At 37.9% G+C, this 26,394-nt stretch overlaps 6 protein-coding genes across 9 annotated transcripts; 3 read left to right on the forward strand and 3 right to left on the reverse strand.

Moving 5' to 3' along the window:
* Positions 1-232: 232 nt before the first annotated feature.
* Positions 233-1,115, forward strand: LOC147295155 (casparian strip membrane protein 1-like). The gene is made up of 3 exons (XM_086232356.1): positions 233-471; positions 565-688; positions 891-1,115. The coding sequence occupies exons 1-3, from the start codon at positions 233-235 to the stop codon at positions 1,104-1,106; spliced, it is 579 nt and encodes a 192-aa protein (XP_086088482.1). The 3' UTR covers positions 1,107-1,115.
* A 90-nt stretch (positions 1,116-1,205) lies between these two features.
* On the reverse strand, positions 1,206-2,249 carry PNSL2 (PsbQ-like 2). Its single transcript, XM_086232353.1, has 2 exons — positions 1,664-2,249; positions 1,206-1,571 (listed from the first exon to the last, which is right to left on the reverse strand). Exons 1-2 carry the CDS (start codon positions 2,162-2,164, stop codon positions 1,473-1,475), a joined length of 600 nt encoding a protein of 199 aa, XP_086088479.1. The 5' UTR covers positions 2,165-2,249; the 3' UTR covers positions 1,206-1,472.
* A 4,735-nt stretch (positions 2,250-6,984) lies between these two features.
* Positions 6,985-8,434, forward strand: LOC147295157 (2-hydroxy-palmitic acid dioxygenase mpo1-like). The gene is made up of 4 exons (XM_086232355.1): positions 6,985-7,601; positions 7,801-7,863; positions 7,951-8,022; positions 8,115-8,434. Exons 1-4 carry the CDS (start codon positions 7,254-7,256, stop codon positions 8,229-8,231), a joined length of 600 nt encoding a protein of 199 aa, XP_086088481.1. The 5' UTR covers positions 6,985-7,253; the 3' UTR covers positions 8,232-8,434.
* A 141-nt stretch (positions 8,435-8,575) lies between these two features.
* CYP704B1 (cytochrome P450, family 704, subfamily B, polypeptide 1) lies at positions 8,576-11,008 on the reverse strand. Of its 4 annotated transcripts, XM_086232351.1 has the most exons (6): positions 10,349-11,008; positions 10,058-10,273; positions 9,665-9,961; positions 9,174-9,560; positions 8,872-9,072; positions 8,583-8,765 (listed from the first exon to the last, which is right to left on the reverse strand). In XM_086232351.1, the coding sequence occupies exons 1-6, from the start codon at positions 10,676-10,678 to the stop codon at positions 8,589-8,591; spliced, it is 1,608 nt and encodes a 535-aa protein (XP_086088477.1). In that variant the 5' UTR covers positions 10,679-11,008; the 3' UTR covers positions 8,583-8,588. The 4 variants fall into 4 exon arrangements, with proteins under 4 accessions (XP_086088476.1, XP_086088474.1, XP_086088477.1 ...); XM_086232350.1 differs by having other exon boundaries at positions 8,576-9,072; XM_086232349.1 differs by having other exon boundaries at positions 9,665-10,273.
* A 791-nt stretch (positions 11,009-11,799) lies between these two features.
* NAP (NAC-like, activated by AP3/PI) lies at positions 11,800-13,141 on the reverse strand. Its single transcript, XM_086232352.1, has 3 exons — positions 12,843-13,141; positions 12,458-12,738; positions 11,800-12,355 (listed from the first exon to the last, which is right to left on the reverse strand). The coding sequence occupies exons 1-3, from the start codon at positions 13,009-13,011 to the stop codon at positions 11,933-11,935; spliced, it is 873 nt and encodes a 290-aa protein (XP_086088478.1). The 5' UTR covers positions 13,012-13,141; the 3' UTR covers positions 11,800-11,932.
* Positions 13,142-16,828: 3,687 nt separating this feature from the next.
* On the forward strand, positions 16,829-26,128 carry EMB1579 (ATP/GTP-binding protein family). The gene is made up of 21 exons (XM_086232465.1): positions 16,829-16,938; positions 17,144-17,233; positions 17,569-17,772; positions 18,219-18,509; positions 18,630-18,730; positions 18,963-19,634; positions 19,735-19,780; positions 20,494-20,586; positions 20,676-20,731; positions 20,896-21,013; positions 21,544-21,755; positions 21,840-21,903; positions 22,013-22,186; positions 23,040-23,067; positions 23,172-24,307; positions 24,430-24,504; positions 24,691-24,765; positions 24,859-25,407; positions 25,532-25,573; positions 25,654-25,716; positions 25,815-26,128. The coding sequence occupies exons 2-21, from the start codon at positions 17,162-17,164 to the stop codon at positions 25,902-25,904; spliced, it is 4,161 nt and encodes a 1,386-aa protein (XP_086088591.1). The 5' UTR covers positions 16,829-16,938; positions 17,144-17,161; the 3' UTR covers positions 25,905-26,128.
* The last annotated feature ends 266 nt before the right edge of the window (positions 26,129-26,394 follow it).

Raw genomic sequence — 26,394 nt, forward strand, 5'->3', positions numbered from 1 at the left:
AAATAATACAAAGTTAAACTCCAGCTTTAGCAGTGAGATCATGCAGCCTATCACAAGTTTACACATGGCATGTTTAGAGAAAGCAAATACACAAGTGACAAGCCATTGGTCATATTTTGGTTCTAATTGGTGATTATATATGCATGACTTCCCCCTGTCTCTCCTGAGCAGTACCACTGTATCAGATTCAAAAGTCCCTAGAGAGTTTGAAAGAGACTAATAACTAAGAAAAATGAAGACAACAGCAGCAGCAGGACCAGTACTTGAGGCTAGTGAAGCTGCAGCCTCCAAACAATTCCCAAAAGTAAGAGTGAACAGAGTGCTCTCTGTTCTAGATTTCATTCTGAGAGCAGTTGCAGCCCTTGGAACACTAGCAAGTGCCATAGCCATGGGAACCAGTGGGGAAACACTTCCATTCGTCGCCCAGTTCGTTCGATTCAGGGCTCGGTCCAGGGACCTTCCCACATTTACGTAAGGATCTTGTATGCAAAATGATTAAACTGTTCTCATTTTTTGAAACAAGGCTAAAACTTTGTACATGTAATTTCATGTCATGTCATACAGGTTCTTTGTGATTGCCAATTCAATTGTATGCGGCTACCTTGTGGTTTCTTTCCCACTATCTATTGTCAACATCATCTGGACGGAAGCAGTAAACAGTAGGATCACATTGCTCATCTTTGACACGGTAAAAGATGTGGAGTTAATTCAGTGCTAGCTAGTTACTATGCTATTATATCCCTTAGCTTAATTTATTACCTACTTAAAAATTGGATTAGAAATATCATTAAGATAAGAGAAACCCAGATGAGCCATAAATCTTGTGAAGCAATTCAGTGCTTGATCACTTTTTCTAATGAATTAAGCATAATATTCTTAATGTTGTGAAGGTGATGATGGCTCTTCTAACTGCTGGAGCTTCTGCAGCAACAGCCATAGTGTACCTGGCACACTATGGGAATTCCAGCGCCAATTGGTTTGCCTTCTGCCGCCAGTTCAACAGCTTCTGTGAGCGCATTTCTGGGTCTCTCATTGGCTCTTTTGTTGCCATAACTGTGATTGTACTCCTAATCATCATGTCATCAGTGGCAATTTCTCGACACTAGTGCGCTGATATGTCTTGTGTTGCAAGTAACTGATACTGATGATTCTGGTGAATCTGTCATCTTTCCGTGTGAATATGATAAGGGTTTGTAAGTGTGTGATATAAGAATTTGCTCGAGCTATCACATACAGTGTCTTTCATTTACACAACACAATTTGGAGCTGTATGTTCTGTTTCTTCAATCTGCAATATATCTTACATTTTTCTTTGCAACAATACAATGTTTTTTACTCTAAACTCAACACTTGTCACAATGAATCTAGCACAAATTAATCTCCTAAGAAAACAAAAAATTATTATATGTTACGGTCAGATGTGACCTTTCTCTCACAACATCATGTAAATAAAACATATCCAACACTTTGTACTAGGCCAATAGCAACACCAGATCATCTATAGATTTCAATGTCTTCTCGTAGTAAAGGTACGATTCATACACCTTTGGCGTGCGAACATAATAATCAAGCTGCAAACACAAACACAATTACATTATATAATTTTCCATCTGATCATTATAATGCTAACCAAAATTTCAATTTCATAAACATATATATGTACCTCTGCCATGTTATCCACCAACTCATTGGCAGTCTTAACATACTCTTTCCGGCGGCCTTCGGGCACGGTAGTCATTGCATTTTTCAAGTCTTGATTTAGATAGGCCGACTTTAGGCGGATGTAAAATATGAGGTACCTCCAAGCCATGGCCTCCAACATGTCCCTAATGCTGTGTAGCCCTTCAGCAGTTTGCTTGATTCTAGACACTGCATCTTCTGGGGACAGTCCAGGCTCAAAAAAACGTTCCCTTATAAACGAACGAGTACCCCAATTCTGGGCTAGTCCTAGTGGGGTGCCAATGACATGTTCATGTACCCCAAGTGCCAGTGATGTGGCCAAAAATGTTGTCACCATTTTTCTACGACTTGTCGCATTTTGATCTTCTGCCGGAAATGAGGCTCGGATTTGTGGCAATGATGAGTTTTTGCGACAGTAATTTTGGGGTTTGGTGATGTGGGCATGGAGGAGAGTTGTGGTGGTGGTGTTAGTGAAGCTGCTCATGGCTTTGGGTAGATATGTGAACAAAATTCGAATTCATAGAAGTATGGTGGTGATTGATGAGGAATTGCTCATTGTGGATTCTTGGGCAGGTTTCTGTGGCTGACCGTTTTGCCCGTTTCTCCAACATGGACCGTAGCTTTTTGCCACGTGGCATTCGTTATCTTGTTATAAGTGTGCGAAAGTTTAGGTGGGCCTGAGAAACCCTCCAACCCAGAAGTTCAGGTGGGCCTATTTGAGTTTAGGCCCGATAACGAAAAAAAAAAATATATATATATGGTTAATTACATATATATACCTCAACTATACATCACTTATCAGTTGGATACCTCTGGTTTAAAAACTTTCATTAGGGTACATCAACTTATGTTTTTTGTCAATTGAATACCTCCGTTAGTCTGACCGTTAGGAAGACCGTTAAATGCTTACGTGGCGCTGACGTGGCACACGCGGACCCCACCATTAAATATTAATTTACCATTTAAAAATAGCCACTAAACCAAAATTAATAAAAAAATAAAAAAACCATTAAAATTATATAAAATTTAAAAAAAAAAAAAAGCCAACCCCCACCTAGCACCCTCCCTCCCCCTCCTCCCCCACCCTTTCCCCACCCAGGCCACCGCCCCTCCCCCCCAAACCCAAGCCACCCCCCACCTCCCCCGCAAACCCAGGCCACCCCCTCCACCTCCCTTGCCCCTCCCCCCCAAACCCCTAAATAATTCTCTCCCAATCCATTCTCTCAAGCCTCTCTATCTGCAGGAACTCTCCAACAGTTGGAATCATTTAGCCACAAATTGATTCCAACTTACCTGGTTCTAGTGTTCCCAAGAGTAAGTTCAAGATCATCCGATACACATTCCTCAATCCTCTCACCTTCCCATGGTTTCACTTAGGGGTCGGCAATGGGCCGGGCCGGGCTAGCCCGGCCCAAATTTTTCGGGTTCGGGCCGGGCTCGGGCTTGAATGATAGAAGCCCAATAGGGCTTTCGGGCCGGGCCGGGCCGGGCTTGGGCTTTAATACACAAGCCCAAGGCCCGCCCATCGGGCTTTGGCTTGCGGGCTTGGAGGGCCGGGCCGGGCTAGGCCCAAACGGGCGGCCCAAATAGGCCCAAAGCCTGTTTAGACACATATATATGTTAAAAAAAAATATAGGATTTTGGCTATGTTGTGATTTGAACATGAGACCTCACATAACAAACTTCAACTCTCAACCAATTGAGCTGACCAGTTTATTTGTTAAGTTTGTGAATCATAACATATTTAATAGCTTTTTCGTTTGTTTACTTCAATAAATTATTAATATGCTTATTAAGTTATTCTATAATACTATTATGTTAGTAATAGTGTAATACCATAAATAATAAACTTTTAAAATTATATACAACATTACAACTATAATAAAACATAAATGTACATATGTTTTATTATATATTTTATTACATATTTTTATAAACAAACGATGCAATTGTGTTGTCAACGATCCGAACCGTTCAAATTTTAATTCCTCACTCAAAGATAATTCGTGCAAAAAATTAGCTTAATCGGAGATGTAAAAGTGACATAATGATGGTCGAATTAATGAACGATCGTGGTTTTTCTAATGATGATCGAATGGGTAGATGAATGTCGATTTAGCCGATTTTTTGTACGGATGATCTTTGACTATGAACATAGAAAATGAACGGGTCAAATTGTTGAAATCACGTTGTGGTCTTCATAATTATGGAAACAACAAGGTTTCAACGGGAAAGTTATTAGAATTATACTCTTCAAGTGTATTTATATGTAGAAGTTCACATATCGATCGTGTTTTCAACGATCCGAATCGTTCAAGTTTTAGTTCCCCACTCAAAGAGAATTCTTGCAAAAAATTAGCTTAATCAGAGATGTAAAAGTGACATAACGGTGGTCGAATTAATGAACGATTGTGGTTTTTCTAATGATAATCGAATGGGTAGATGAATTCCGATATAGCCAATTTTTTGTAAGGATGATCTTTGACTATTAACATAAAAAATGAACGGCTAAGATTGTTAAAATCACGTTGTGGTCTTCACAATTATGGAAACGACAATGTTTCAACCGGAAAGTTATTAGAATTATATTCTTCAACTCTTCAAGTGTATTTATATGTAGAAGCTCACCTCTCGATCGTGTTTCCAAGTTTTCAATGATCCGAACCATTCATTTTTTAGTTTTTCACTCAAAGATCATCCCTGCAAAAAATTAGTTCAATTGGAAATGTAGAAATTAGATAATGGTGGTCCAACTTATGAACGATCGTGATTTTTCTAATGATAATCGAATGGGTATATGAGTTCTGATTTTGCTGATTTTTTGTAAGGATGATCTTTGACTATGAATATAGAAAATGAACGGCTCAGATTGTTGAAATCACGTTGTGGTCTTCACAATTATGAAAACAATAAGGTTTCAACGAGAAAGTTATTAGAATTATACTCTTCAACTCTTCAAGTGTATTTATATGTAAAAGTGACGTAACGATGGTCGAATTAATGAATGATCATGGTTTTTTTAATGATAATCGAATGGGTAAATGAATTCCGATTTGGCCGATTTTTTGTAAGGATAATCTTTGACTATCAACATATAAAATGAACGGTTCAAATTATTAAATTAATGAACAATCATGGTTTAATAACTTTAATTATAGTTGTATTATAAAAGTTGTATATATACATATACATTTATGTTTTATTATAGTTGTAAATTTGTAATGTTGTATATAATTTTCAAAGTTTATTATTTATGGTATTACATAGTATAGTTTACACTTTACACTATTACTATTTACTAATATTATAGAATTATATAATAACTTAATAAGCATATTAATAATTTATTAGAGTAAACAAACGAAAAACCTATTAAATATGTTATGATTCACAAATTAGACAAATAAACTAGTCAGCTCAGTTGGTTGAGAGTTGAAATTTGTTCTATGAGGTCTCAAGTTCAATTCATAACATAGCCAAAATCCTATATTTTTTTTATTGAAGATATTAAACGGGCTTTGGGCTTCGGGCCGGGCTTTGGGCGGGCCTAAGCGGGCCGGGCTTTGGGCGGGCCGTGGGCTTCAAGGGGATGGCCCAAGCCCAACCCAAGAAATTTTCGGGCCGGGCCGGGCCGGCCCAAATGTCGGGCCAAATCGGGCTTCGGGCCCAATGGGCCGGGCGGGCTTCGGGTGGGCTTCGGGCCTTGGGCTATTTGGTGAGCCCTAGTTTCACTAACCCTGATGTGTTACTTCCAAATGCAAACTCAGCTGCCATCCCATCTGACATTGGAACATCTACTTCTGTTTGTTTGTTACGGGGTTCGGGCCAATCCCCAACATACTCTGTGCTGAAATCTTCCCCACCCGAGTTCGAGGCCTCTGCATTGCCATTTGCGCCCTTACGTTATGGATTTGCGACATCATTGTCACTTACTCCCTTCCGGTGATGCTCAAATCTGTTGGGCTTGGTGGCGTTTTTGGCATGTACGCGGTTGTGTGCGTCATGTCTTGGATATTTGTTTTCGTTGACGGCCACGGCGGCGGCGGCTGCGCTGGCCGCACTGGATCCCAGCCCACTTCCTAGTGGCAGGCCCTTTTCCAGAGAGAGGGAGAGGCCGACGAAGCGCACGCCGAGTATCTTCATGACCTCGATGCCGGCGATGCCGGCGCAGTTCCAGATTGGATTCTTGCTGAGCTTCTTGGAATGGTTGTCGGAGATCTCGGAGATGGAGATCTCTCCCGGGAGGACCTGCGGGTCGAGAGTGATGGAGACGAAGTCGCCGAGGACGTCGACGGCGCAGCCCAGGAAGTCGAAGCCCGGGCCGAGGTTTGCCACGGTGGCGGGCGCGAAGGCCTTGACGGAGGTGTAGACGGGTTCGGGTTCGGTGCTGGTCAGTGAGGGTCTGGAGGGGAGGGATATTTTTGATATTTTTGATATTTTTATTAATTTTGGTTTAGTGGCTTGGCCTGGGTTTGCGGGGGAGGTGGGGGGTGGCTTGGGTTTGGGGGGGAGGGGCGGTGGCTTGGGTGGGGAAATGGTGGGGGAGGAAGGGGATGGAGGGTGCTAGGTGGGGGTTGGCTTTTTTATTTATTTATTAATTTTGGTTTAGTGGCTATTTTTAAATGGTAAATTAATATTTAATGGTGGGGTCCGCGTGTGCCATATAAGCATTTAACAGTCTTACTAACGGTCAGACTAACGGAGGTATTCAATTGACAAAAAACATAAGTTGATGTACCCTAATAAAAATTTTTAAAGCAGAAGTACCCAACTAATAAGTGAGGTATAGTTAAGGTATATATATATATATATATATATATATATATATATATATAGGGCCCTTCCAATAAGGGATCCCTCATTTAGTGTTAAATGAGGGATCACCTTGTAGGGCCCACACGGGTCGTTTTGTGTTAATCTGAACCGTCTATTTTTTACATCTTCATTGATAGATCATCCATGCAAAAAATCAGCCAAATCGGAAATCGTTTACCCATTCGATTAAGCGGTCAAAGTTTAGGTGTTTATAGAGAAATTTGATGTTCGTCCATTTGTTTTAAACTTTGACCGCTTAAACGAACGGGTAAACGATTTCCGATTTGGCCGATATTTTGCAAGGATGATCTATCAATGAAGATGTAAAACATGGACGGTTCGGATTAACACAAAACGACCCGTGTGGGCCACACAGGGTGATCCCTCATTTAGTGTTAAATGAGAGATCCCTTATTGGAAGGGCCCTATATATATATATATATATATGTAATTAACCCATATATATATATATATATGTTTGATTAAAACTTTCTTTTGGCCATTGAATTTACAAAGGAAAAAAGTTATCATTTTGATTAAAGAATCAATTTTTGATCAAATAGAGACAACGCACCTAAGCATTAAAATTGGCCGGTTACGTATGAAATTGGAAGTTCAGTCCTTGTGATTGACGAAACAATAAATTGGGCAAGCCCCCTTTTGATTTCCTCCTCGAACCCATCACATTTTCCCGGGAAAATTCGCAAGAAAAGCACCTAATTTTCTTGGGAATTTTTCAGAATTGCTGGGAATTGTCAATGGGAAAGACTGGATTGTTCAATCTTGAAAATCACTTTGCTTTCTATGGAGCTTACCACAGCAATCCAATCAACATAGCGATACATATGCTGTTCGTTTGGCCAATCCTCTTCACGGCTCTTCTCATCCTCTACTTCACGCCCTCGCTATTCAATTTTGGGTTTTCAGTGTTCGGGAACGATGTGGTTATGGTTTTCAACGTTGGCCTCTTGTTGACTATAGTCTATTCGGTGTTTTACGTCACTTTGGATGCGAAAGCTGGCTCCTTGGCTGCTCTGCTTTGTGTAATTTGCTGGGTTGCTAGCTGTTTCCTTGCGACCCGACTCGGGTTTTCCTTCTCTTGGAAGGTAATTTCTGGAGTTATTATTAGTTTTTGACTTTTTGTCAAAAATTTTGATCTGGGTTTCGTTTATTTTGTGGAATTGAATAAATTTTTCTTTAAAGTTCAGTCATTTGATTGCTCCTTTAGCTGTAAATGAAATGGGTATCATTTTTATGCAAGAGAATCTTTTTTAGGCCATTTGACCACAACAAACTAATTTTCAGGTTGTCCTGGTGGCTCAAGTAGTGTGTTGGACCGGACAGTTTATTGGACATGGGGTCTTTGAGGTATTAAGTCTGTTATTTGTAACTCTGTGCGTGACTTTATGTCGTTCTTGTATCTATACTCTTGAAATTTGATTTATTAATCTGCAGAAACGGGCCCCAGCTTTATTAGACAACCTTGCACAGGCTTTTTTAATGGCTCCCTTCTTTGTTCTCTTAGAGGTAATTTTGATGAATTTTGAACTTCTGAACTCATGTTTGCATGACATCTCTGACTTGACAACCATGATGTATGTGTTTCTTTATTGCTTCAGGCTCTGCAAAGCTTCTTTGGTTATGAGCCATACCCAGGGTTTCATGCAATAGTTCAAGCACAGGTTGAAGCTGAAATCATTGAGTGGAAAGATAAGAAGCAGAAATTGATCTCTTAGTCTGTAATTGGATTTGTGTTTCAGTGAGCTCAATTTTACTGTAATCTAGTATATTGTATATAACCTTGTGATTTGGTAGATTTATGTTAAATATACTACATGAACTTTTGAGAAGGCCATGTATGGGAAACTATTTCTAACATTAAGTAGCCCAAATTCATTGTCCCTTTTGGCTTTTTGCCTGTGTAAAGCTTCATAATATAAAAACTCCTGGAAGAACACACTTATTTTACTTTTAATTATCTTTGACAACGATGGCATTATGGCCTCTACAAGCATCCGATCTGGAAGAACAAACTTATTTTACTTTTAATTATCTTTGACACTGATTGCATTATGGCCTCTACAAGCATCCGATCAACGTCTGGCTACGGTAAGCTTCAAGCCATGCGCCATTGATAGAATTGTCATCATCCTGTATTCAACTGGATGACCAGGGACCAAAGTGAATGTGTAAAATCTGCACAGAATGGCCAGTACCATCTTCATTTGGAGGTATGCAGAGTCCTTCCCTAGGCATATTCTTGGCCCTGCCTGTGTAAGGCCAAGAGTGGAGCGATCTTAAGAGTCCAATCAAGTGTTTATGTTTATGACCATTAACTTTCATGGATATAGATTTAAGATTGCTTGGTAAACTAACCTGAAATGCAGTGAACTTAAATGGCGATGCATTTTGGAAGAAGCCCTCATTGAGCCATCTCTCGGGATTAAATGAAGCTGCATCGGGACCCCAATTGTACTCCATTCTACCCATTGAGTAGGGAACATAAGTCACCATTCCTCCAGCTTTGACTTTGGTTCCATCTGGTAGAATATCATCTTTCAAGATGCCTTTAGGGTCCTACAGTCATATACACATACTGGCTCATTAGGGATGTTTTCTTGTAAGGAACACAGAGCAATAACATTGACATCAACCTTTCAACTGGGGAAGATGCATACCTGAGGGACTGCAGGGTACAAACGAAGTGTCTCTGTAATAACTGCATGCAAATAATACAGTCTCCCCAATGAATCATAATTCAAGAGTCCTGCAAATTGTGCTACTCTCCGATTGAATGATTCAAGGTCCTCTGTGTCATACTGGAGCAATGAAACTTTCTCTTCTCTTGCTTGATCTTCTTCCAATGTTTTGAGCTCTGAATGTAGCTTCTCAGCTACATGGGAATGGGTCATTATCATGTAAATAGCCCATGAGAGAGTAGTTGCTGTTGTGTCCCGGCCCGCTATTACAAAGTTGAGGACCACATCTCTCAGACTTTTTTCAGTTAAATTATTTTCTGGGTCTTCACCTAACTCGATGAATCTTGACAATAGATCATGCTTCATCTGATCAAGGATTAGGTTACTTAGATGATGAATATGTTTCTTCCAGACTTCAGTTATGCTACAGAGAAGAAACTTCAAAGTTCCATAAAAAGTTTTTGTGTTACCTTGTTATTTTCGCCATTCTGGTAAGTTTCTTTGATCTCTGCTTTCCTTCTTCTTATCACAGAATACGTAAAATCATTAATGATTTTCATGCTCTTGTCGAGTAAAGCTTCTGACCCGAAATTTAAATACTTCTTGATTTTCCACAGGGGGTCAATGAATCGAAGTGTCACAATAATGTTTGCCGTGTCAAAGGCCTTGGCAAAATGATTATCTGGTAGATTCGGAGCCAAAGTTCCAATTTCTACACCAAACCCCACCTTACATATGGAATCCAAAGTCATTCTCATCAGCAATTCCTGCACAGAAAACATATTCAAGTTCCATTTATATGGGATGCAAAATGCTATATTTCCCAGAATAATTATGCATGGACAAAATTTTGGGGGAGTCACCTGCATGTCAACTTGTTGGCCTTGGAAAGATACTCGACTCAGAATGGCATGGAGCTTCAGACTGTAATCTTTGAAAACTACGGTGCTGAAATCCCTCAAATTCCTGGATGCAAATTCAAAGCTTGCAGTCTTTCTCTGTTTCCTCCAAAGCTCTCCGTCTGCATTAAAAATCCCATCTCCAAGCAGGACTTCCATGTACGAATGGTACACTTCACCCTTCAGTTAATAAAATGCGTATGAGATTAACAGTAAATTGAAGCAAAATAATGGCATGCACTGAAATATTATTACCTTTGGGTAATTATCAAAGTTGGTTTTCAGGACGTGTTCTACATTTGCAGGATCTGCAATGTAAGTGTAAGTTGTGAATGGCATTTGGACGACCACAGTGCGTGACTCTTTGAAGTACTTGACAAGCCAATCGTGCATTCTGTCATAGTTCATCAACTGTTCAATTGCAGATCCTACTAGCGGCCATGTTTTGGGGCCTTTTTTGTTCCTCTGGCTCCACCTATGGATGATGATCCATGACAAAACCATGCAGACTACCAGCCACAGATATGCCTCATTGTGTCGATCTTGGGAAGCACAGACTAATAGAATACTATCATGATCCTTCATTTCAGATGAAAAATGGAGGGAATTACCTGCCTCGCCAAGTGCTCAATCAGTAAGACGACGGGCTTCTTGACTTGAAATCTGTCTCACAGAAAAGGCAATGCAGGGATTGATTTTATAATATGGTCAAGAAGTAGTAGTTGAGGATTAAAATAGCTAGCTAGCTGGTTAAGTGGTGAGAGTTGGGTGTTAGTAATGAGTTAGCTATGGCTTTGCTAACATTTTTTGTGTGCTCATGGGTGAATATGGATGAACTAAAGTTTCACCTCTTTTGTGCCCTTAACCTAATTCTTTCTAAGTATATTTCTGTTAATATTTTGGTAACCTTGCTGAATTTCATGAATACAGAAAGAACAGGTCCCTAATTAGTCTTATCCTTATAACTGAGGTTAGGACTTAGGATGGCTTTAGGTTTAAAATGCACCAATAATGAGTAGACCATAATTTAACAGTAAAGGAAAAGTTTTATAACCCAACTGTTTTTCAACTTTCTCACATGAACTAAAATTTGTTATATTGTGGAATTTTATATATGAATTAATCCACCTCAACTAAGACGAAGGTGCTTAAATTAGAGTTTATTAAATGGGATTTTGTCAAGGACAAAATATCCACTAGGGTCTGAACTCGATCTGAAGTGTCATCAACAGCCCCCAAGGACCCACTGAAGTGTCATCAACAGCCCCCAAAGGCCCCCCCAACAACATTTCAATTCTGAGCCCATGCAATGCATGCGTGATACATAGTCCTCGATCAGTACGTCACGTCATCCAAATTGCTTTCTATGCGGCTTAATTATTTGACCAAGGAACCAACCTCCTCAATCCTCATGCTCATAGATGCATGTTCCTGTCATACTGTCATCTTTTTGGATAAGCAACCATTTCTGGCCATGGACCGTAGACTACAAGGAACTTTGATTGAAGAAAAGTTAAAAGTTAAAACGTAAAGGAATCTTATTGTTTTTATTATCTTGTACAGTCCGATAATTAAAATAATTGTCTGAATGAAGCTGTAATTACAATGGTGTAGTCACTGTTTTAGTGAGTTTGAGAACATGGGTAATTACAATGATGGTGATGATCATGTAATTAGGCCAGATGTGTGGAATTTGGGATTTAAAATAAGCTCAAATATTCATTTCATAATTTCTAATGTGAGATTCAAATTCTCTGACAAACCCATTTTTACAATGTTTTAGCTCATGATTCCCATCATGAATTCATGATCATGTCCTCCAACCCAAATTTCAATTGGTTAATGATCCAAACCATTCGTGTTAATGCTCCAAACCTGATGATTTACAAATAATGGTTGGTTGTTCAAGGTGCTACTCTGATTCATCACTTGGAATTTCCCTGAGTCTGTGCTTTGGTATTGCATTTGATCACCAAACTGAAAGGTTTGAGCACTGCCCAGCAAGGTGTTGTTTAGGATATCATAGGAGGTTGAATTGTCACTCAAAAGTTGGGAAATTGGGCCCAAGTAATCCATGTCCAATAAACTAGTAAGGGAATAAGTCCTCGGAAATTTCAACATTTGTTCCTCTTCCTTAACATCATTATTGGCCATGACTGCTGCTATGTCCATTTGGGGACTTGAATCTTCCACTGTTGGATCCAAATAAGCTTTGTTCACTTGCCTCTTCTTATAGATCCTACACAGGACCCAATCATCCAACTAAGGATACAAGCAAAGCAATGATCAATTAGCATTTAGCACCCAAACTGTTTGATCAAATTCTTGAAACAAGTTATTATAACAATGACAAAGAGGGCTTACTCTCATGGACCCAACGTGCTTGCTGGCTTGTTTTCTTGAGTCACTCAAACGGTACTCATGCATAATCCAATCTGTCTTAATGCCCTTTGGTGGCCTGCCCTTGTAAAAAACCAGAGCTTTCTTCACCCCCACATACTTAGACCCACTGTGAATTGCCTTGTCTGTCCCTGTGGCTTTCCAGTAACCCGAAACAGTTGCTCTGTTGGGTCGGACTCCATTTGGGTACTTCCTGTCCCGGGGGGTAAAGAAATACCATTCATTTTCTCCAAACTCTGCTTTCTCTGCATAACACAAACAATGAGCACCATGTTTAGTAATTAAACAATTAAGAACAAATGTATATATATGTGCTAAGAAGCACTTGTGGCCATCTAATAAGACTAACCAGGCAATTGCCAAGGGTCAAATTTGTAAATATCAACTTCTGGGATTATGGACACAGGGCATGGCCTTGAAGAGGCTTGGTTTTTGAGGTAAAACATGATCAGTTCCTCATCAGTTGGGTGGAATCTAAACCCAGGAGGGAGCTCAGAGCTTGATCTCTTAGCCTCCATTTTAGTACCCCAGAAAACCAAATTTGAAACAAGACAAAAAAACAAAAACTTGGATTAGTAAGGCTAATAATCTCACTCACTATTAGAGAGAAGAGGGCTATAAGCTTAAAGAAAATTCAGGTTTTTGAAATGTTTGAACGAAGAGGGCTCCTCATTTTATGGTGATTGTGTTTTGTCGTTTTGTAGTCACCCGGGTTCTGATTGGTTATTTCTTTGACTTCTGCTACCTCGTATAAGAAATTCCACAGTTCCAAACTCGCACAAGTAACCAAACACACTTGGATGCTTTCCAATAATTTGGCTTTTGCCCCGGGTTCTTTGCACTTGCTCTCGTCACAAACTTTATCCGGATGAGAATATTATTCAATGCGAATATCCCATATGATTTCCCACTCTTTCACACAATGTTTTTTTTGGTAGGACTCTTTCACACAATGTTTACCCAAAGAGGAAAATAGTGACTGGCCTTAAGAAATGGTGTGAAATCTTATGTGAGGAAAATTTGTAACATTTTGACCATAGTCTAACTTCAAATCAAATGTAATAGAATTGTAGGGAAAGACTATAGACAATTTATTTTTCTCACCCTTTTTGTAATAATTAATTATACAAATAGAAGTGGGTTAATGAAAGTATTCAGCATAATCAGATGAATCTTTCCTAATTATTTATAATACATACTTTATGGTTGAACATATATATATATATATGAGTTTTCAATTAAATACATATTAAGAAAACAAGTAATTTTTAAATTAGAATCCTTGAATTGTAAGTTTGTAACCAAGATTCGCACCTCGATAAGTTCAGTTAGATAAATTCTCATAAATTATACATTAATTGACTTTTATTTACTAATTCTTTAATTTGTATTATGAATTATTATACACACGTGTTTAAAAAAGAAGTAATTAATTAAATATTATACATACGTGATTGACTGCATCTCTATAGTTGAAGCACAAATAAAAAATCAACCAAATATGTATTCTCTTTTTTTTTTTTTTAAACATTATCCAGCAGTTCAGCACCCCCTAAATCCCAAGAGTGTGGAAATGTAAATTGAGAATTAGGTGGGGGGAGAAAGGGAGAGTAGGCAAGTTTATCCCAGTCGCGGATTTGGAGGAGCTTCTCCTTTTAACCTGGTGTGGATAGTACAAGAAAGAGTCTACAAGGTAGGCTGCGTAGCTATGCTTTTACCGTTTAGCGAGATGACGCGTGTCCTTTCCCTTTTGGGGGTGGAGTAGGATAAACATTACGATAAATGTAGGCGAAATTGTGGTGCTTATCTAGCCACGTCACTGGAGGGCCCACGTTGGAGACTGGACTTGATTAGGAGCCCTCTTCGTTCTATTATTCTAATTTTAATGTGTCAGCCTGGCAAGGCATCTATGGTCCCTTTGGGATTAACATGAAGCGATTGAAACTCACCACGTGTGCTTGAGCGAATCTCATGAGAATTTCAACGAGTTAAAGAGAATATTCTATATGAATGGGCCTACTTAGTAGTTAGTTTATCGGGCTCTTTTCCATTACCATGCATGTAGGTGGCTTCTTTCGATTCGACCTTTTATTCTTTTGGATAATAGTGTTGCTTCGTTTATATATTTGGAACTAATGCCTAATTGAGAAATTGTTTGTCACTTGTCATAATAGTGATTTGTCAATGACAAAACAAAAGAAACCTATATATTGTATGGCCTCAATTATACATACTACTTTAGGTTGGACAAGATTTTGACTCTACTTTAATTGGACAATATTTTGATTGCATTATATTGCTAGAGTAGCATGACAAAGAGAACACAAGAGATTTGAACTTTGGTTTTAGACTTTTAGGTGTGGAAATAATTATTCACGACTACTAAAGTTATAAGTCTTTAAGATTTAATGTAGTAGTTAATGTAGTTTAATAATTAACATATATCGACTGATATTATATGAGACCATTATTTCATGTTTTTCTGACTATTTTCAACTTAATTATAATAATAAAGTCATTTTTAAGGCACAAATGTGGGTTTTAAATTCATCGTAAATTTAATTGTAAAAATTGGATCCACTTTCATGTTTCAAATGAGGTCTATGTAATTACTATTTAAAATTCATAGAGCCTAGTAGTTGATTAAATTAAAATAAGGTTGTGATGATAATGACATCCGAGAAACATATGATAAGACTTGCGAGTGCTTTGGGGTAGGCAAGGCATATGCAATGCTCAATTGATCATGCATGATTCATGATCCACTAGTATACCACATTAAAAGATGAGAACAGGATTAGATCATCTAGTTACTGCATAGTCTGCATGCATGGCTAGAAAAAGCAAATTCAATAATTAGGTTGCTAATATTGGAAAGGCTTAATTTTTAGCAAATTAATTGCATAATAACATTATCTCATTATCTTTTGAACAAAATAAGTACTAAGAGCATAAGAAATGGGAGTTTATGAGCTAATTTAAGGAAAAATAACAAGTGCTTGTGTCAATTGTGGATTTGATAATCAACCATCCCTATTAGTGTTGGTATAATATTATTTATTTATATTTAAGATTCAAAATTTCATTTGATTCTAAATATTTTATGTCAATTGAATTCAACGGCTACAACCTTTTACTGTATTAAGGGGTAATTTATAATGGGTCTAATTCAATAGTCATGACTCTTTAGAGATCAACTGAAGAGTCATGATTGTTGAGTTAGACCCATTAACAATCAAGAAGCATGTAGAATTCTATAATAGAAAACCCATATGATAGAAGAAAACAACATTCTTATCTTTTCGTACTGTGTTTTATCATCATCTTTTTCATCTTCTTCATCTTCTCTATCTCTTACAATTCATACACTCTATACTTTAGGCAATCGATAAACACTTGACATTTCGTCTGCTGTTCAACGTGCATAGCGGATTAGACATCTTGTGAGTTTTTGGATTGTATCTTAGAGTTGTAGGTGACCGCCATCACCTGCACGTAGGAAGGCGTCTACGGCTTTAGGAGAGTGACTATCGTGCCTCTCTTGGATTCAAAGGCCAAATTTTATAATATTTTATTTTATTGTTTATTTAACTGATATATATATTATTGATTGTTATATTATTGATTTAGTCATATATATATTGATATATAATTATTAAAATTCTAACAATTAGTAGATGCATGGGACCATCTACTAAAACTATTGGAAAGCTAAAATAAGACAAATGAAGGTTGAACAAGCCTTTCATTTGTATAATTGGTCTTTCACTAATTATTTGCGGCGTAGTTTATGGTTGGTGGCCATTGAGAGGCCACTGAGAAGCATGCTACGTCTAATTTGTCAACTAGGCATTCACATAGTTCTAACTTTATAAGTTATAACAAAATAAAATAAAATTCATCATTCAAAATCAGACGTCTAAAACGTGTCACGTTCGTATGGAGTAGGTTGATAGTCATCACATCTGATTGGCCCTAACTCCTAAGTGCCAACAAATGGGAGGGGAAATATAATTTTTTTATTTTTTATTATATTTTCATTATTTGTAAGGATAACATTGGGGCTCAAGCCATTCAATATTTATAAAGTAAATATTTTATTAATTTATTTGTAATTAACCCAAAAATTAATTGCTTAATTTCGTTTCCAACAAAAAACTAGTAAAAGTAATAAATATAGGCTATATGCCTATATAGCACATTAGCACCTCAAGAAAGAAGTAATGAAAAAGAAATCAGACCCATCTGGGCTTAATGGGCAGTTTCTCCGGGCTCGTTCATTATTACGATCCAACCCAACTAGGCCCAAACTCAGTTCGGTCAAAAGTCAAACCCGCCAAACCTAACTCCCGGATAAACAAAGGATTTGGGGCTTTGTTCGTCTTCCCACCCCCATAGATTAGGGTTTTCGTGTGTTCCAACACAGAAAGTTTCGCAATCCTTTCGTAAGTCTTACAATGTCGTTAGGGTTTTATTCATTTATTTATTGCTTTATTCGATTAAAGATACTATTTTGAAAAATCAGAAGCTCCTCTATAGTTTCGGATTTGCTGTATTGAAAATCAGGCACTTTCAGTGCTATTTTTGTTATCTAATATTGTTTGAGGTGGTGTATTTTCTTGTAACTTTTTATTTGTTTATTGTTATCAGGGTTGCATGTGAAATAATATGTATTCATCCAGAGGGAGTAATGGGTATGGACAGCAGTCATATGCTGGGCAGTCTGCATATGGCCAAAATGTAAGTCTTTATACTTCAATTGCCATCATAATTGGGAATTTTTTGTTTATAGCGAAGAGAAGTAATCTATTATTGCTTGCTTGTTTTAAGAACTCCTATTAAGCTTTTTTGTTCATCATTTAATCGACTACATGTGCTTTGTTTGACTTTTATGGACTCGAACAGGGATATATTAATGTTAAATTTGCAAGTGTTGGAATATATTTCCTCTCTCTTTAATCCGAACCTTTGGACATTACCATGAGCGTCTCTCTTTTTTTTTTTTTTTTTTTGTGAAAGTGCAGAAATTTTGGGGACTTTCCTGATTTTCTTCTTGTTGCTTGTAATATTTGTAGTTGGGACCCGCTTATCCCGGAAATTCTGTTGGAGGGCCTGACGGGGGTTCGCAACATTCAATGGCTTCTCGGCATTCATCAATGTTAGGTGGTTCAGAGGAAGTTGATGCCAGTGGGTATAGAGCTCTTCCTTCAGCTGCAGCTCATTACGGGGGTCAATATAGCTCTCTTTATGGTTCAGCAGCTTTGAGCACTGCACCTCAGGTCAGTGGATTTCTTCTATAATTCATGTTTGTGTATTTCTGGAAACTTGTGGTTTATCCAGCTGAATGTAGCTTTATCCTACTTTGGTACAAGTTGCAAATATTTAGCTTGTCTCTCTGCTATTCAAGAGTTTGTAACCCATCTTATTGACCTGCCTTATTACCTTGGTGGTCCTCATAGGTATCTCGTCTCCCCTCCCTCTTCCTATGTTATGGTTCAAATTTAAGAAAACATAAAACTTCCAGTTTGTGATAAACCTGCAAAAAACCTTAAATGTCTCTCCAGTTTTAGGCATTTAACTGTACTTTGGTGGTATTCACATTACCAGATTCATTGCAATTTCTGCTTGAGTTGGGTGGCAGTTCACCCATCCAAGTCTTGGGTTTGATCTGTCGTAAAAGTGTTTGTTGAATCATCTAGTGCCTAATGTATACTTTTGTGTATAGGTTCCTCCAATGAGTGCCAAAGGTTCTGGACCATCGGTTTTGGAAAGTCGTGGTGGCTATGCCTCAGCTAAAACTGATTCGCCAAAGTTCTCATCTGGTGACTATATCTCATCTTCAAGTCATGGGTATGGCCATAAAGGCGATCAATTGTATGGTGAAAAGGCTCCTGATTATCCAGCGATAGACAGAAGGCAATATGGTGAGCGTCAGAGTGCCTATATGGGGAGGGACTTGCAAGGTGAACCAACTGGTCGGTATGCTGATTCTGTTGGTTTCGGTCCTCAACATCAGGTTTTTCATTTTCATCTTTTAATCTAGAATGTTAATTTATTTTTCTTTTACTTGGTGTCTCTTTGAATAAAATACAATTTTCTTACTTTTATTATTTGCTTATATCATCTTGTGCTACAGTCTGAGATTTATGATCGCATTGATAAGGCGGTGCTGCTTCGGCAAGAACAGTTGCTTAAAGCTCAATCACTGCAATCTGTCTCTCTTGACGGGAGTGCAAGGTACTTTTCTCTGCTGATTTTGCATTGCACTTTTAGCTGGAACTAGATTTCCATCTCATTGTCAGTTGCTATCACTTGTAGTTTAGTTTCCTTCCCCATTAATGGATGGCCAAGGTCATTCCTACTTTTCTCAGTAACAAAATAGTCCGAATCTTAATAATGAGTCTGTGCACAGCTATGTTAGATGGTGATATATTTCTTATTACACTGAGTAGCAACACATTTCTGGCAGACAAACTGATTATCTTGCAGCAAGGGGTGCTGTTAGTCGTCATCCCGCTCAAGATCTTACTTCTTTTGGAGGAAGAATGGATGTTGATCCTCGCAGTTTATCTATGCTTAGTGGTTCTTCATATGGGGGACAACCTGCTCCATCAATATTAGGGGCAGCTCCGCGGAAAAGTGCTGAAGATCTCTTGTTTTCACAAAGTTCCTCAAATCCTGGTTATGGAGTCAGCCTACCTCCTGGTAGAGACTATGGCACTGGAAAAGGGCTTCATGGCTCATCTCTTGAGTCAGATTATCCGGGTAGCTTGTCTCATGGTGGTCATCCAAGGATTGATGAACGCAAGGATGACAGGGCTAGTTATCTTCAGGAATTTGAGCTAAGGGAGGAGGCGCGTCGTAGGGAGCGCTTGCGTGAGAGAGAGAGAGACAGAGAAAGGGAGAAGGAATGGGAACGCGAACGCGAACGTGAACGAGAACGAGAACGTGAAAGAGAGCGTGAAAGAGAACGCATTTTGGAGCGGCGGGTGAAGGAGAGAGAGCGAGATCGCAAACGTGCACTTGAAACCAGGAGGGAACGAACTCCACCAAGAATTTCTAGGGATCGCCGTGGTTCCTCTTTGGCGAAGGAGGGGAGATCTGTAAGACGGGATTCCCCACATCATGAAGCTTCGCATAGGTGGATCTTGATGTTTTATTTTGCGCCCTGCTCTAGTTCTTAAAAATAGCTGCTTGTCTTGCAGCCTTTTTAACTAACTTGGTGTTCTGTTATGCTGAAGGCGTCATTCACCTGTTAAAGATAAACGGAGAGAATATGTCTGCAAGGTAAAAGGACCGATGCAAGATCTTAGCCATTCAATGATATTGAAAATATATTCCTTTTCAAATCTGCCTTTACTCTTGTGGGGATTTGGAATTGTGTTCTTCACTGGTTTCAACCTTGGTGCTTCTTTTATCTCTGGTTCTGGATTTCTGTCTCTACTTCATGGAATATCTTTAACCCTTCTCATTCCAATTTCCCCATTATCTTCAAACATTGCCTCCTTTTTGTCTTTTGGCTCTATGTGTGAATGTTTGATTCTTCCTTCCCAGGCTTCTTGTTTGCTTTTGTATATCATTGGCTCCGCCACGTTTCTTGGCACCTCTCTCTTCTCAGTATATCTTCTTTCTCCTGTCTGTTTGCTTTTTCTTTGTTACATTGTATTGGTTTGTACATACCTCCCTATGGAATCTTTTGCTAACTTTAGAGTGTCTGGATTATTTAATCCTCAATTTGCATCCAATCCTCTTATATAATATTTTCTGGTTCTTAGCTGATGGTGAATGGCTTTCAGTTGTGGTCCTTAGAGCGGTTGCAATTCAAGAAACTTACCTTCTACAACAGGAAAATGATTGAACTCTGCAAACACAAAGACAGTTGTCTAAGAATTTTTAACTCATTGTGGGATGATTTATCATTTTAAATTTCTGGGTTTGTCAACAACCTGAAATGTGTTTATGGCTTCACTCCTTTTGGTAACAATATAATCTACTTGCAGGTTTACTCATCCAGTCTGATAGATATAGAAAGGGATTATCTTTCCATGGATAAACGGTATCCCAGACTCTTTATCTCCTCAGAGTTCTGCAAGGTTTGTATCTGTTTTACATTTTCACTCAAGGATTATCAGTCTTAGATAGTTAAGTACATTATTTAAATGTGGCATTTTTATTGTTTTAGGCTGTTGTGAACTGGCCAAGGGAGAACCTTCGACTTTCTATCCATACTCCTGTCAGGTACCTTGCTTGTTGAATTAGTGTCAGTTAATTAATTATCTGAAGTCCTTAATTTGCATTAGGATATGAAATCTTTCTGCTTCTTTAAAGAGTACTATTAGTGCTTTACTTATTCTGTTATTGAAAGAAAAAGAAAGTGTAATTGTACTTTTTTTGTGGAACAGTTTTGAGCATGATTTTGTTGAAGAAGAGAGTGCAGCTGAGCTGAAAGAGCCAGCCACTGAAATTTCGGCTGAAGAACCTGCAAGTTCAGAATGTGGAAATACAGTGTGGAATGCGAAGGTAGGCCACTTTTCCAGAGTAGAGAAACCTATGGAAAACTTAACTAAAGAAAAATCTATTTTAACATAATTAAAAATATTGTTATAATATCCTTCATTTGCCCGATGTTACTGTTGCCCACCAAAATCTTCTTTTTATGTATCTTTTTTTCCTTATTCTTTAGTAGAAACAAGGATCACTTTGCATATAGAATTACCTTAACATTCTAAATTCCAATTAAGGACATATGAGGTATATTTGCCTATCTCGTTGAACCACGATCTGAGGTTAGCCTGTTGCATGGTCATTATCCTTCTGCAAATGAGAATAAGTCAATCTTCTGGACTTCTATATAGATTGGTTCATACTGATTCTTGCTGTGCATGGGTGTCATCTCTCTCTGAATAATTGGAGTGCTTTCAATATATTTATTTATTTTTTTGCCATTATGGATTTACATATTCTGTCATAAATTGGTATTTCGTTTCTGCTGTAGTACAGGAAATTGTGACTAAGCTTGTCTTGCTTGAGTACTTTTTTTTGTCTTTCAGATTATCTTGATGAGTGGACTTAGCAAGAATGCTTTGGAAGAGATATCATCTGAAAGAACTTCTGATGATCGCATACCACATATCTGCAATATCCTTAGGTTTGCTGTTCTTAAAAAGGACCGTTCATTCATGGCACTTGGTGGCCCATGGAATTCTGCTGATGGTGGTGATCCATCAGTTGATGATAGCTCTTTAATTCATACTGCCCTAAGGTTTCTGCTGTCTGTCATCTTTTATACAGTTACAGAGAGAAATAATGCTTTTCACTATTAGATTGAATGAGTTTTACTTTGTAGATATGGAAAGGATGTTGCTAAACTTGATCTGCAGAACTGCAAGAACTGGAATCGTTTTCTTGAGGTATAATTTTGCCTTGGTAACATTGTGATGGTTACCTAATTGCAAGTCTTTTATTTTTGCAGGTTTCTTAATTCATGACTAATTCTTCAATTCCATTTGGCATTTGCAGATACACTATGATAGAATTGGGAAAGATGGACTCTTTAGCCATAAAGAGGTTACTGTAATATTTGTCCCAGATTTGTCTGAATGTCTCCCTTCATTGGATTCATGGCGAGACCAATGGCTTGCTCACAAGAAAGCTGTTGCAGAAAGAGAGCGTCAACTTTCTTTAAAAAAGGAGGTTGGTTGGTTTTATTGTCTTAAACTGCAGTTTTCCTGGGTTTTGTATGATTTTATTTTTGCTAGATTTATATTTACAGTCACACATTGGTGATGTATGTGTAGATTACAGAGGTCTGTTTCCTGTGAGACAAAAATGTAGAATACAGAGGTAAACATGTATGCGTTACACAAGCAGAGGTTAAACTAGATTAATTTTTGGACATGGTTTACTACCCGTCATGCACTTTGTGAATTATTTAACAAATTCTGCCAATTTTATAAAACCTTTAAGTGAAATTATAGTGTGGATAGTTTTCTCTTTGTTCCACTTTTTCTCTTTAAGTGAAATCATACAAGCGTCATGTAAACATGTAATCCTACAATGGAGCTGTTAAAATATGGGTCCAACGGCTGTGATGAGAAGGCCTAAAAACATTTCCTTTTGATAGCCTTTTTCATTTTGGCATCTTTTAGAGTCACATTACATTTAACCCTTGCTGATCATACATATAATATGTATAATATATATATGTGCACATACATGCACACACAAAAATATGTTTGAGCACTTGAATAGGAAACGTACCATGTTGTAAACTGTTGGATGAAAATTAACCGTTAAAATGACAAAAGGCTTAGAGAATGTTAGTTTGTGATATATTTTTTATTAACTGTGAGATTTTCATCCAATAGCTCAGAGCATGGTACATGTTCTATTAAAGTACTTGATATCCTCCCGATACATATATATACATATATTCTAATTGATTACTTCTGTCATATCAGCTTTTCATTTCTATTTTATTTTCTCATAACTTTTAAGTATGAATTTAGGTTTACTTGCTTTGACAATAGTATGTTTATTCTTTCAGAGATCAAGGGAGAAGGAAGGGCTGAAAGGTAATGGAGTTGGTGAACTAGTTGTGCATGGTGTTGCATCTTTTGCTTTGATTTCATCAACAATTATGTTTATATCATCACATTTATGTTGGTTTCTGATTTAGATAAGGATGTGGAATCCTCGAAACATAAAAGGGTAGACAAAGAAGATAAAAAGAAAGAGTCTGCATCCACTGCAGAAGCAAAAGAAGTTAAGAAAAAGGAATCAGAAGGAAAGGGTGATGTGAATGACAAGAAGCTTGAGAAAAAAGAAGAGAGCGGAGGTGACAGAGGCAGGAATGAGGAGAAAAAGGAACAGGTAGAAACTGCTGAAGTTCAGACAACTGGAAGTGTGAAGTCTGGGAAGAAGAAGATTATAAGGAAGGTCGTCAGACAGAAGGTTGTTGGTAAGTTAGCCATGGATAGTACATTTAAGCCAACCAACAATTTGGGTGATGGAGGGGCAAAGGGAAATTCAGAGACTCCAGGTCAAGGGGAGGAATCTTCAGCTGATCCTGCCGTTGTGAAAACTTTTGTGAGGAAAAAAATTATTAAAAAGGTTTCAGTGGGGAAGGCTGCTCAAAATGAAGATAATATAGGCACAAAGGTGACAGTTGAGAAGGAAACCGGCTGCTCTGAGAATAAATCTGACCCAAGCGGTGGTGCAGCCAGTGTGAAGACAACTGTAAAGAAGAAAATCATTAAGAGGGTACCAAAAAGAAAGGTCACTGGTGTTGAACTGAATGAAGGGGTTGCTAAGAGTAAGAAAGATGGTGATGGGAATGAGAAAAATGTTGTTGGAGATGAACCAGAAAGTATAAGGAAGCAAACAACAGATGCAGAAAAGCCAGCAAGTGAAGTTGTAGAAACAGAAAAAAAAGTGATTTCTAAAACAAAGGCGTCAAAAACACAAGTCACTGACAAGCAAAGTGATGTGGTCAATTCAAGTAAAGCAGATACAAAGGATGTTAAGGAGGATAAGAAAGATGAAAGGGGAACTGGTGAGAAAAGTGGCCCTGTGAAAAAAGGGGAGTCTGAGCCAGACAAGCAGAAAGTTCCTCATAAGGATAACCATAATGGCATGAGGTTCAAATTGAAAGATGCTGAAAAATCAAAAGATGAGAGAGAGAAAAAAGATAGAGATGGAAAAGAAGAGTCAAGGAGCAAATCAAATAAAGAACTCAAAGAAACAAGAAAGCCTGAAGAACCTCCTCGACACCCTGGATTAATTCTACAAACAAAGTGGTGCAAGGATTCTAAAGTAGGTTGATTATAGCCCGAATGGCTCATTATTATTTACTGCATGTATTACGTATAATTTTCATGTTCACCTCTCTTCTAACCCTTGCATGTCCGCTCTAATTGTGTGGTAATCAACTACAGCTGCGTTCATCATCACTTTCACTTGATTTACTATTGGATTATACTGACAAGGACATTGAAGAATCAACGTTTGAGGTTTGTTTTCTTGTGGTATCTGATTTCATTCTGCCTTGATTCTATGACTGACCTTTTGGACCTGTGTCTACCATCTGGTTCGCCTATATGTTCTCTGTCTAATTTCTCATTATACCTGGATCTGGAGCAAAATAGAGCTAATTTTGCCTTGCAACCTTTCTCCCTCCTTTCCTCCCATTTTCTCAGCTTTCACTATTTGCTGAAACGCTGTTTGAAATGCTTCAGTATCAGATGGGATGTCGTCTTTTAACATTTCTCCAGGTTGGTTTGAGACAGTTAATCTGAATATGCATATGATAAATTTTTTTCTTTTGGTAATTGATGCATCTTCATTTGTGTGCTTTGTTTCTGTAGAAGCTGCGAATAAAATTTGTGACAAAAAGAAACCAACGTAAGAGGCAACGAGAGGATGGAAAAGTTGACAAAGGAAATGATGAAAAATTGCCAACAAAGCGCCCAAAGACGAATGAGCTCCCTGAGAGAAACCAGCCTGCTAAATCATCTGAAACTTTGAGTGCATCTCAGCCGGATGACAGGAAACAAGATGACGACAAAACTATTCTTAAGGAGAATAGCTCTGTTGATCATGTTGTTGAGGTGAAGATGGAGCATATAACAGATGATGAAGAAGATCCAGAGGAAGATCCAGAAGAATATGAAGAAATGGAGCATACAAGTCCTCCACATGAGAAAAATGAAGAAGAGGGAAAAAACAATGTGAATATTGTGCCTGGAAATGAGAAGGATGAACTCAATGCCAATGAACAAGCTAACATGAAGGCTGCAGAAACAAAGGCCAAGCCTGAAGCAGATACATGTGAAAAAACAGAGGGGAAGATGGATACAGGTAAGAAAGAAACTCCCAGGGCAAAGGAGGTTGCTGTTGACAAGGAACTATTGCAGGTATCCCAGAAGCTTTCTACCTTGCACCTTTTGTTTTAGTTTGATTGTTCAAAGGTTGTATTCTTTCTCCATTTGCATTGATGCCAACCTTGTTTTATTTTTTCTTTCTTCCCATCTGAAACAGGCTTTTAGGTTCTTTGACAGGAATCAAGTTGGCTACATTAGGGTAAGATGCAATCTTCAATGTATATATGTTTATTTTGTGGTATTATTATAGAAAATAATGGGTTTTTGTTGTTTTTTCAGGTTGAAGATATGAGAATGATAATCCACAACTTGGGAAAATTCCTCTCCCACAGGGATGCAAAGGTGAGAAAATTATGTAGTTTTGTTATTTTTTGCTTCCTTTTTTTATTTCCTGTATTTTATGTCTGACAGTTTGATCATGCTTGGTTTTTCTGCATCAGGAACTTGTGCAGAGTGCATTATTAGAGAGCAACACAGGGAGGGACGACCGCATTATTTACAAAAAGCTGGTGCGGATGAGTGACATTTGAGATTTGAAGCATTTTAGTTCGGTTTTTATGGTTTTTTCTCTTGGAAGTCAGTTTTAGTATCACATTTCGTTTTGATTACACTGACATTATTGTCCTTGTGTTTTGGATTTCCTGTATTTATTGATTGAAATGAGATTAGGGTAACATGCAGCATTTAAGTTAGATATTTACTAGAAAATTACATTGAAATCTCGCATGTTATCTAATGAATGCCGTTATTACCATTCCCAATGTGTTTATTACTTTATCCCAACCACAAAATTTACCATTTTAAAAAATTGGCATAAATTTAATTTAGACACTTAACTATATATGCTATTTTAATGGGGTTCATGCACTTTCAAATATTTTAAATATACATCTGATTTATTATTTAAATTGAAAAATAAATTTGTCCATTGATTCATTGAGATATCAGTTAAATGACAGTTTGGCTTTTGCTGACTGGAATTACTTGGCGATGTAGCGCTATCTCAACAAATATTTCTCG

The sequence above is a fragment of the Dryas octopetala genome, chromosome 2 (assembly GCF_963921425.1).
Source record: "Dryas octopetala chromosome 2, drDryOcto1.1, whole genome shotgun sequence".
In the NCBI taxonomy this organism is placed as follows: Eukaryota; Viridiplantae; Streptophyta; class Magnoliopsida; order Rosales; family Rosaceae; genus Dryas; species Dryas octopetala.